Below are 11,561 nucleotides of genomic sequence, written 5' to 3' on the forward strand. Positions count from 1 at the left end.
CAAATGCAGCCAGTGTTTGAAAGGAGGATGAGCTGTCTCAAGAAGAGTTCTTCAAACACCGATCTTCAGATGCGGCTTGATGTGAATCCTTGTGCAGAACTCAGTTTCAAGTAAACACCACATCATCTTTTGTTGTCATGACAACAAGTGATTCTCTCTGTCTCTCTCTTTGGATGGCACTGATAATTCATAATCATATTGCCCAACTATGTCCACCTTCAAATGAGAAAACACATGGAAGGCACAACAGCAAGGCAGTGTAACTGCCTTTGATCACTGCCTCAAACTGAAAGAAGAACCAATAAATACAATTGAGTAACCAATTTATCTTTTGAATGTCCACTTTCAGCTACAAGAGGCTGAGGTATAAACCACAGGAATTTAGCATATTGTCCTTAGCATCTGCCCCAGACAATTCTTCCATGAATTTTTAATGAGTTTAAGCATTACAAGTGAAGCAGCCACAATGCTGAGACAGTTTTAGGTTTACCCTTCCTTTCAGACCACTGCTCAAGAGCACACACACTTCCTGACCCAGAAGCTTTCTTCCCTGTCAGCTGAAGCATTTCTAAGCAGAAATTCAATTCCTCTCCCAGTCTCTCCTTTCAGGCTTTGTCACTACCTGAAAACTCAGATGAGCTGAAGGAAGGAAAGCACCTAAGGGAACTCCAAATCACTGTGCAGCCTTAAAGCAACATCCCAAAAAGACTTTTAAAAGCAAGTCAGACATTTGATATCAAAGCTCAGTACCTCTGCTCTGCTTCCTACAATGTATACATTGCATTCAAAAACAACACCATCAAGTGCACTCTAAATGTTTCGTTTTTTTTCCCTCAAGCACATTCATAAACTTTTCTGCCTGACAGACCTGGATTAGTCACAGAAAATGTGCAGGAAGGTTCATGCACAGGTAACTAATCTTTCTTTGTGCTGGAATTGACCCAGAGGAGATGCTCTCAATCCAGGAGGGTTTCTAACACCCCTCACCACTCCTTGGGGCTGATGATTTACAGCAACCAATAAAGGCCAAAGGCAAAGCACTTCATTTTGCTGGAAGCAAGGGACTGACTGATGCCATCACTAAAAGCAGGAAAAATCTGGGAGATCTTAATGTTCTTTCCAGTCTTATCTTTGCCAGGACAGACAATCTTTATGATCAATTCAGCCTTGTTACTCACACAATCCCAATTATTGTTCCACTGCCTTCCCCTGTTCCATGCTACCTTTTCTTCTACAGGAATTCTAAGAAATATCTTTAAATGCACTCCCTACTATCCTACCAAGGCATTTACCCCCTCCATAGTTATCCTCCACTTTGATTACTATTTCTGCATCCTCCGTGGCCTCTCTGCATCTCTGCTCTTTCCCAATTTCCAATCCAGGCAAAATTCTCCTGCCAAAAATCCAGCTACTCTGATGACACTCCAGCTGCATGGCTGACCTTCCTCAGACCCTTCACTGCCATTGTTTTACCTCCTGCAACTTCACACTTCTTGTGTTCCCCCACCAGTGTCTTCAGCATCTCAACCCATCACCACCTCTTCCCTGCTTTCTTACACACGCCTCACAGCAAAGTGAGAGGTTATGTTACAAAACACAGACCCTATTTTTGATACTTAAAAGCTTATATAATCAAAGAGAATCATAGCCAACACTTCTGATTCTTAAAATCCAGCTAAATAACAATGTATGCACGCATAGCTTGTGTAAGAAGAGACAAGCCCACATAAAAGTGGATTAAGTAACCTGATGAATGTAAAACAGGGGAGCTTGAGACGTGAAACAAAGACCTCTCCCAGGCAGAATTCCCTCCATGTTCCATCACTGCATTCTGGTTTTTTTAGGTTTTGGTTTTTAGACTGGGAAAGCCACTCACACTTGTGGACACACAAAGTAAACAGGGAGCTCAGCTCTAATGTGTTCCATACAAGCTCATAAGAGCATGGGTTTGCTTATAACTAATTTTATTTCTTATGGAAAAAGCTTTTTTTCTCTTTCTGCTCTTATTCCCTTTATCCTACATGAAGGAAAGTTTGCCGGGGGGTGTGGGGGGGCTTTAAAAATTCACCTTGTTTTCATTTACCTCTTCCAAGAAAACTGTCACCTCTCACAACACTGCCTGGGGCTGACTGGCAATCACAGAGGTCCCACCTGAGCAGCTTTTCATCCAGCTCTGCCCAGTACTGATCTCAGGGGAGAGGCAGGACAGAGGCTGCCCCAGCCTGCTCCGAAGCGCAGTCACACAGCCAGGGCACCTGGTGCTCCCACTCTTGTGCTTCTATCAGCATCTCAGGTATGTTCCTGCATGCTTTACCAACATTTCTGACCACCACGGAGATACCACCCAACTGCTTGGCAAGCTTGGAACAATATCATTATTAGGCTTTAAAAAACTGCTTGGGTAATGCATTTTTTCTATAGCTTTTTCTCTGAGTGATTTTGCTTCGAAACCATAACCTCTCCCCAGCTTATCTGAAAGCAGTGAGTTATACTTTGCATAATAACAACGTGTACTTTTAAGAATTAATTTCATCAGTTTAGACAGGTTCTGGCAGAAGTTATTGATCGAAGGACTCCTTTCTGTGATAAAATACAAATACTGCGAGAGAATACTGCCGCAGAAGAAGAGCCTGGTGCCCAAACATAGATGCTCGAGTACGTTTGGTTCTGAAACTCTCTGTGGTAAGTGAACAAAGTGCATTTTGCTAACAGAGGGTGCATTTGTGCTTTGTCGCACACTTTCCTCTCCAAGGCCGGGTCCCGGCACGCGCGGGTGCAGTTCCGCCCGGCGCCGCCAGGCGGGGCCACGCGGGGCAGCGCGCCTGACCCGAACCGCGGGGTTCGAGCTCCCGAACCGCGGGGTTCGAGCTCCCGAACCGCGGGGTTCGAGCTTCCAAACATCGGGGTTCGAGCTCCCAAACCTCGGGGTTCGAGCTCCCAAAACCGCGGGGTTCGAGCTCCCGAACCGCGGGGTTCGAGCTCCCAAAACCGCGGGGTTCGAGCTCCCGAACCGCGGGGTTCGAGATCCCAAACCTCGGGGTTCGAGCTCCCAAACCGCGGGGTGTGAGCCCCCGAACCGCGGGGTTCGAGCTCCCAAAACCGCGGGGTTCGAGCTCCCAAAACCGCGGGGTTCGAGCTCCCGAACCGCGGGGTTCGAGCTCCCAAACCTCGGGGTTCGAGCTCCCAAACCGCGGGGTGTGAGCCCCCGAACCGCGGGGTTCGAGCTCCCAAACGGCGGGGTTCGAGCTCCCAAACCGCGGGGTTCGAGCTCCCAAACCTCGGGGTTCGAGCTCCCAAACCGCGGGGTTCGAGCTCCCAAACCGCGGGGTGTGAGCTCCCAAACCGCGGGGTTCGAGCTCCCAAACCTCGGGGTTCGAGCTCCCAAAACCGCGGGGTTCGAGCTCCCAAAACCGCGGGGTTCGAACTCCTAAAACCTCGGGGTGTGAGCTCCCAAAACCGCGGGGTTCGAGCTCCCAAAACCGCGGGGTTCGAACTCCTAAAACCTCGGGGTTCGAGCTCCCAAAACCGCGGGGTTCGAGCTCCCAAAACCGCGGGGTTCGAGCTCCCAAAACCTCGGGGTTCGAGCTCCCAAACCGCGGGGTTCGAGCTCCCAAAACCGCGGGGTTCGAGCTCCCAAACCTCGGGGTGTGAGCTCCCAAAACCGCGGGGTTCGAGCTCCCAAAACCGCGGGGTTCGAGCTCCCAAACCTCGGGGTTCGAGCTCCCAAACCGCGGGGTTCGAGCTTCCAAAACCGCGGGGTTCGAGCTCCCAAACCTCGGGGTGTGAGCTCCCAAAACCGCGGGGTTCGAGCTCCCAAAACCGCGGGGTTCGAACTCCTAAAACCTCGGGCTTCGAGCTCCCAAAACCTCGGGCTTCGAGCTCCCAAAATCGCGGGGTTCGAGCTTCCAAAACCGCGGGGTGTGAGCTCCCAAAACCTCGGGGTTCGAGCTCCCAAACCTCGGGCTTCGAGCTCCCAAAATCGCGGGGTTCGAGCTTCCAAAACCGCGGGGTTCGAGCTCCCAAAACCGCGGGGTTCGAGCTCCCAATACTCCGGGGTGTGAGCTCCCAAAACCGCGGGGTTCGAACTCCTAAAACCTCGGGCTTCGAGCTCCCAAAACCGCGGGATGTGAGCTCGGCTTCTCCCAAAATTTTCCTTCCAACGGCACCGCAAGGCGTGGGGCATCAGCCTGGAGCCCAAAGAACGCTGCCCATCCGCTGGCAGCATTTCTTTCCTCATTTATTAGAGGAAAGCAGTGTTTCCTGCTTGTGCTAAGGGCAGCAAAAGGGCCCTGGAGAGAGCTCAGGTCCAGAAAGTACCAGCAAAGCCCAGCTCAGCCCTGCTCTGAAATACCCCACACTAAAATGGCTTAAGCAAAGCCATGTTAAACACATCCCGCAGTTTCCTGCTGCTTCCTCTTCTTTTGTGCCATCTTCTTCATTAGTTCTATTCTTTATTCTAATTCTTTGCTGTGGAACGGCTGAACTTAGCCTGGCAAGACAACTCCACCTTTGATCATGTAATCATGGCACTAAACAGCCTGACACTATGAAATTTTTGCAGTCTCAGTATGGCTAAAAATACAAAGCATTGCCTGTAATTTCTCAGTAATTGACTTTTTCACATAATGTAAGAACCAGAGATAAAATATGGGTTCCCTGTTTTTTTCTGCTATGCCTCCTTTAGTCCTCAAGTAAACAGGACTTAATTACAGCTGTTAAAATAATGCCACAGTTTCTTAGCTAAGGTCTATTCCCTCACTCCAAAAAAACCCAATTACAGTCCCTAAGGGAAAGACTTTCCTCACTCCATCCACCAAGATCTATGCAGTCAGAGGGAAACATAAAATAAATTGTTCAAAGGAAATATCACAGGTTTTAAAATCTAAAGTATCTAAACTGTTTTCAACTATTTTCTTTGCTCAAGGGCATGTTACAGATTTTTACAAAGTAACTGTTAATGTGATCAGAGTAGATGTCATCTTGAAGTCCAGAGGTCACAGCATATAAAAGTGACTTGCAAACTTCAGAATATAGAAACACAGGCTGATTCCCAGCAATTACTGGTAACTTAAGCAGGTCCTGCCAGTATTAAGTGAACAGAAAAATGTGTATTAAAAGTTTTCCCACAATTATTTTCAGGGCAATGGTTTTTGATACTGTACTTGATACAAATACGCTGCATTTAGAAAGGCTTTGGGGTGAGTGTTCTTTCTAACATTGGCACTCCTTCAGAATCAAACATCAAACATCAAACCTCAGTCTCCAGTACTTTATTCAGAATTATTTATTCATGTTCTCCCTTTACAGCCCTCTCAGGCCTTGTCCATGCTGTGAATAAGGAGTGGCCCAGCCACAGAGCTGAACACTAGCCCAGGACAGTCCACATCCCTCGAGCATTACCTCATTGCTGGCTCTGCTCTCAGCTGCTGGGACCAATTCCTGCCAAAACAAACCTGCTCCTGACGTGTCAGACCTAAGAATGACACCTGGGGCCAGTGAGAGTGCTGGGGTCAGGGGTCAGTCCCTGACCCATTCTCATTTAGCAGCAGGCTGAAGGCAATGGACCCAACTCTGATGTCATCAGAAGGTGAGAAGCATTTATGATCCACTCTGATCTTGCATATCATAATAAATCTTGCTTTTATGAGTTGATTTTATGAGATTGAGTTAAGAATTAACAAAATTAAACACACTCTTCTTTTTTTTTTATTCACTTCTGAGGTAGCTCCAGTACATGGATGTGGATCAAGCTCTACTTGTTTTCCACAAGCTCATTTTTAACCACTTGAAAAATATCCTACACTTCATCTCTAAACTTCCCACATGTGTTTTTGACAGATAAACTGTTCTTCTACTGCTTTCTTCAGTGGAATGTGTTGTTTATCTTAATGAGTTTGGAAAATAACCCCACAATACCACACCGGTGGAAAAATGCATGACTTTGTTTAGAAAATCATTATTAAACCCAAAGATTTTTCACTCCTCTCCCTACACACGACCAAATTTGAGGAGGTAGTAGCAAATGTGCCACATCAGTATTGCACATTTACAAAAATCTGATGAACAATTGCTAAACTCACAATTCCATTAGGATTCTTCAAACTACCTGTACATGACAAGTGTATAAAAACAGGATAAAACTTATTGAAAGATTTTTCTATCTTTAGAAGTCTTCCTTTCAACTGTTCTCATGCAACCAACTAAGTCAAAATATTATTCTACAGCAGAAAATCCTTCACAGTGCAATTCATCCCAAGGAAGTCCTCGGAGATGTTTGGGCAACAAGGGAGTCAAACTGCTGTAGGAACAAGAATTACAGTGCTGGAAACCTCCAGAAGGAGCCTAAAGCCTCCAGGCTCAGCAGGCTCAGCCCCCAGGCTGCTCTAGAGAGGCAGTGCCAAGATTGTGTCCTCCCACAGCAAGCACAATATTCCCTGCAGTTGATGCCTTGATGTTTCCTAAATCATCTTCCATTTTGAGACAAGTGATATCCATCAGCTCCTGTGCTGGCATCCTGACTGATGTCCTACAGAATTTTGGGATCTGCTGTTCTCTGGGAAATAATGGGAGATCACATGAAAGAAGATGTCATTTCTCAAGGGTAGGAGCTGCCCTCCTGTCTCAGGTGTGTGTGCTGTGTTAACATCAACAAAGCCAAACTCCCCCAGTACAACTCCTCAAGAAATCCCTCCAGCAATGGAGCATATTCCATAATACCACAGCATGTTTTAATGGGATTTTGTCAAGAATGCCGTTTATCCTTCTTTTCAAAAAGTCCAAAATTCCACATGTTATGATGGATAATAATTCACAACACAGTGAAGGAAATTCAACAATTTTGAGTCTCTCAAAATGGGTCTCGCCTGTCAGAAGTTTAGAAAATACAGAATTAAGAGACTGTTTCTTTTTCACAATAATCAAATACAATTACAAACCACCTTGTACTTTCTACACCTCTCTGATGTCCCAGGCTGCCACCAACATGCAATGTTTGCATTTTTTTAAAACTACGCAAATTTGGCATATACTCACCTACAGAAAAATTAATCTGAAAAGCAGAGAGTGAGATGTATTAAATGTTTTACATCACTGGTGATATATCAGCCTTATGAATTATTCACTCCTGGAGGAATAAACTACTAAAACTTTTCTCTCAAGCCTACAACAACACTTGCTCACACAACGTGCTCTTCCTGCAAAGACACCCCTAGGCTTTAGAAAGAATTTGTCTGGGAATGCTCTAAAATGTTTCCCCCTCTCTACACTGCTTTTGAAGGCAGTCACAATAAGTGAGGTGTCTCTTATTGCATCCCCTGTCAGAGGATCCTGGGATAGCCACTGCAGACAGGAGAGAGCAGTGAAATTCAATAGCAAACTGCTCAAAGATTTAGAGAACTTAGGGGAAGGGAAAACCCCACCACGTGACACTGGAATATACAACATCTTTTGCACCCACAGGGAGTTCTTCCAAGAGATGAAAGTTCAGGGTATCATGCCCCACAATTAGGGTCATTTTTAACAAATGCAGTTTCCTGAGATATTATAATCTTGGTGTTATGCACAAAAAATTCTCAACTATAGCCAATGTTATAGTAGCCATCCACAAATGAAGGGCTGGGGCTTTTTTCTCTTAACAGTTTACATTTTCACAGTTGTGTGGTCATTTTGAAAAGGAAAAAAAAAAGTACCAAAACATTTGAAATCTTCAAACAATCTTTTTCATTTTATAAATGGAAAATGTAAAATCACCTGAAAATCACTGACCTTTTCTAATTTTTCAAAGTGCTCTCTGAGGAACTTCATGGGTCGGTCTGGCTTTGCTATACAGAGGTTTACAATGCATTCTTTTAGAATTTGTTGGATGTTGTGTTTCTGAACATAGAGTTCACATCCCTTCAGGCTCTCATCTTCTTCCACATTGCAGGAAGCAGCAGCAGCCATCTTCAGGCTTGTAAACAGAAAACACGACCTAGGTAAGAAAATGGTGCAAGAAAGAGATAAGAGACAGTTCCCAAATCCTTTGTCAGAGAGACCTGAAGAGCAAAGACATTTTAATATTGCCTGTTGCCTCTGGATGACCTATTCAATTTGAAAGCTTTAGTGCTCTGAGGTTGTATGTGGAAATGCTGAACTGTGTCATCTTTGTATCAACATCCCACCAAGTACACAAAGAGGATTTTAACACCTAGATTGTGATCGATCTTTCAAAAAAACCATCAAACCGGTGAATTTAACCTACAAAGCGAGGAGTTTCAAAAACATTATTAAATGACGGTGCAAAGCCTTGCTTTGCTCTCCCCGTGACGACTCGCTCCTGTCACTAGAAATCCAGCTTCTTGCTATGGAGATTTTTGGGCAGTTTTAGCATCTCTCCCTTTCTCAGCCAGCGACCCTTGGCAGCCCGGGGGAGGCTGAGGAGGAGGGGGCAGAGCCCCCGAAGGGACATGAGTTCTCCGAAGGGAAGTTTGATGACCTGGGGGGGAGAACAGCCCCAAACCCTCTTTATTTCCCCCAGCGGGGTTATGACCGCTCCGCTGCTAGCCCAGAACGCCGGGGATGCTTTACCCCGGCCCCGGCCTCTCTGCCCGGGTCCGTGCATGCGGGGGGCTGCGCGGGGCTGTGCGGGGCAGGCCCGGGAGGCTCCGAGCACCGGGGAAGTGCCCCGGGCCCGGCCGGGAGGCAGCGCATCCCCCGGGCCCGGCCGGGCGGATCTGCCGCCGCTGTCCCTGCCCCTGCCCCTGCCCCTGTCCCTGTCCCTGTCCCTGCCCCTGCCCCTGCCCCTGCCCCGCCGCACGGCTCCGCGCCCAGCCGGGCCCGGGGAACGGAGGGGCCGGTAAATACCTGCTGGCCGGAGCCGGCTGAGCGGCGGCGCCTCCTCTGTCCTCGCCGGCGGTGGAGGCGGGGGAAGCGGCTCCCCTGCCGGTATCCGCACTGCAGCCGCCGCCGCCTCCGCTCCTGCCTGCCCGCCCGCCCGGGGCCGCGGGGCGCCGCGGGGACCCTCCTCCCGCTCCCGCACAAAGGCTCCGGCTCCGCCGCCGCTCGCCCGCAGGAAGTGCCGCCGCCGTCACTCCCCGGCGGGCGCGGCCTCCACCGCCGCCTCCGCCGAGAGGCGGCACGGAGCCCTCCGCTCCGAACCGAGCGGCACCGGCCCTCCGCTCCGAACCGAGCGGCACCGACCCCTCCGCTCCGAACCGAGCGGCACCGGCCCTCCGCTCCGAACCAGGCGGCACCGACCCCTCCGCTCCGAACCGGGCGGCACCGACCCCTCCGCTCCGGGAGGTACTGACCCTTCCGCTCCGAACCGGGCGGCACCGGCCCTCTGCTCCGGGAGGTACCGACCCCTCCGCTCCGAGCCGCACCGCACGGAGCCGCTCTGCAGCTCTCTGCACCGCACGGAGCCACGGGGGATGGCAGGACCTGGCCTGGCTGCTCCGCACCGCCAGCCTGAGGACAGGATCTCGAAGGAAGACGAGCCTGGCCACAATGGACAATGGTCTGGCCATTAAGAACAGGCCTGGCCACGAGGGCCAGTCTGGATGTGTGAAGCGGCCACACCATGAAGGATGGGCATGGCCATGAAGGACAGTAGCCTGGCTGTGACACATGGCCCGGCTTGGGCACAGAGGACAAGCTGGCCATGAAACATGTCCTGACCATCACGGATGATGAGCTGGCCGTGCAGGACAGGCTGCCGAGCCAAGGCAGGCGCACGGCGGCCACAGCGCTGCCTGTGGCACGGGAGCTGGCAGCTCTGCTGAGCCGCCACAGCTCGGGAAGAGCTGGGAAGGGCTGGGAAGGACAGCTCACCAGCTCTGCCCGGGGTATTTAGAGCAAAGCCATCCCAGCCAGCAGCACCTCTGTGCAAGGCCATGAGGAGTGTGGTCACAGCTGGCATTCAGCCATGGGCCAGCACTTGCTGTCAGAAATACCTCAATGCACGCTTGTATTCCTTCTGTTGTCAGGAATTCACATTCATGGTTCCCATAGAATAAAGGGTGAAACAGGACTCCAAAAGATCACAGTCAAGCTAGGAGAAGGGCAACAAGAGAATAAACTCTGCTGGTAAACACAGGGTTATTTCAAAATAATTTGAATTAGTTCTGTGGTTTATTGCACTTTAGATTCGGTGTGATCACTCAAGAAAAGGACCGTGAGAATCTTTTTGATGTCTGTTCCTTGCAGTCACCAGAGGAGAACACAAAACATGTGGTTGTGTAAAGTACCCAGAAGTACAACATAAACACAATGTATATATACATTAGCTAATACAAATAAACACTAAAATGTAGACAGCGCTGTTACAGAAACTGACACCTTCCTGCGCGTGCTTTGATCCCTCCAAAGAAACAGCGGGGGAAGTGGCACATGTGAAAATGGCCGGGCACGGAGCCCCCGGCGCTGTCCCCTTCCCGTTCCCCTCAGCCCTCGCACCACCCGCGGCTTTCTCCCGGGCTGGCGCCTCTCGTTGCCCGCGGGCCCCGGCAGCGGCTCCCTCCTGCCGGTACCGGCCCGGTCCCGGACCCGCCTGCCCCCCCCGGGTCTGCCGAGGGCCCGGGCCGCGCCCGCAGCGCTGTCACCCTGCCCTGTCCCGCTCCCCTCGCTCTCTCCCTGTCCCCTGTTCTAGCCCTGTCCCCTCACTCTGTCCCTGTCCCCCATTCTGTTTGGTTTCCCCTGGCTCTATTCCTGTCACCGTCTCTGTGCCTCCATCCCGCTCTGTCCCTGTCCCCCTCTCTGTCCTCGTCCCTGTCCCGCTCTCTATCCCTGTCCCTGTCTCTATCCCTGTCCCCGTGTACCTGTCCCTGTCTCTATCCCTGTCCCTGTCACTTTCCCCCTGTCCCTGTCTCTATCCCTGTCTCTATCCCTGTCCCTTTCCCCCTGTCTCTATCCCTGTCTCTGTCCCTTTCCCCCTGTCCCTGTCCCTTTCCCCGTGTCCCTGTCTCTATCTCTGTCCCTGTCCCTTTGTCCCTATCCCTGTCCCCGTCCCTTTCCCCCTGTCCCTGTCTCTGTCCCTGTCCCTATCCCTGTCCCTTTCCCCCTGTCCCTATCCCTGTCCCTGTCTCTATCCCTGTCTCTATCCCTGTCCCTTTCTTCCTGTCCCTGTCTCTATCCTTGTCTCTATCCCTGTCTCAGTCCCTTTCCCCCTGTCCCTGTCCCTTTCCCCGTGTCCCTGTCCCTGTCTCTATCTCTGTCCCTGTCCCTTTGTCCCCATCCCTGTCCCCGTCCCTTTCCCCCTGTCCCTGTCTCTATCCCTGTCTCTATCTCTGTCCCTTTCCCCGTGTCCCTGTCCCTGCCTCTGTCTCTATCCCTGTCCCTTTCCCCGTGTCCCTATCCCTGTCCCTGTCCCTTTCCCCGTGTCCCTGTCCCTGTCCCTGTCCCTTTCCCCGTGTCCCTGTCCCTGTCCCTTTCCCCGTGTCGCTGTCCCTGTCCCTTTCCCCGTGTCCCTATCCCTGTTCCTGTCCCTGTCCCTATCCCTATCCCTGTCCCTGTCCCTTTCCCCGTGTCGCTGTCCCTGTCCCTGTCCCCGTCCCTATCCCTATCCCTGTCCCTGTCCCTGTCCCTGT

General features: G+C 50.6%; 1 protein-coding gene across 1 annotated transcript in view; it reads right to left on the bottom strand.

Moving 5' to 3' along the window:
• Positions 1 to 7,941, bottom strand: part of PRKAR1B (protein kinase cAMP-dependent type I regulatory subunit beta) — a 92,399-nt gene extending 84,458 nt beyond the window's left edge. Inside the window, exon 1 of the mRNA XM_068207006.1 lies at positions 7,765 to 7,941. Within this exon, the coding sequence (XP_068063107.1) occupies positions 7,765 to 7,941 (177 nt within the window). The remainder of the gene's footprint in view (positions 1 to 7,764) is intronic.
• Between the last annotated feature and the right edge of the window lie 3,620 nt (positions 7,942 to 11,561).

Source organism: Anomalospiza imberbis, chromosome 16 (assembly GCF_031753505.1).
Source record: "Anomalospiza imberbis isolate Cuckoo-Finch-1a 21T00152 chromosome 16, ASM3175350v1, whole genome shotgun sequence".
Classification (NCBI taxonomy): domain Eukaryota; kingdom Metazoa; phylum Chordata; class Aves; order Passeriformes; family Viduidae; genus Anomalospiza; species Anomalospiza imberbis.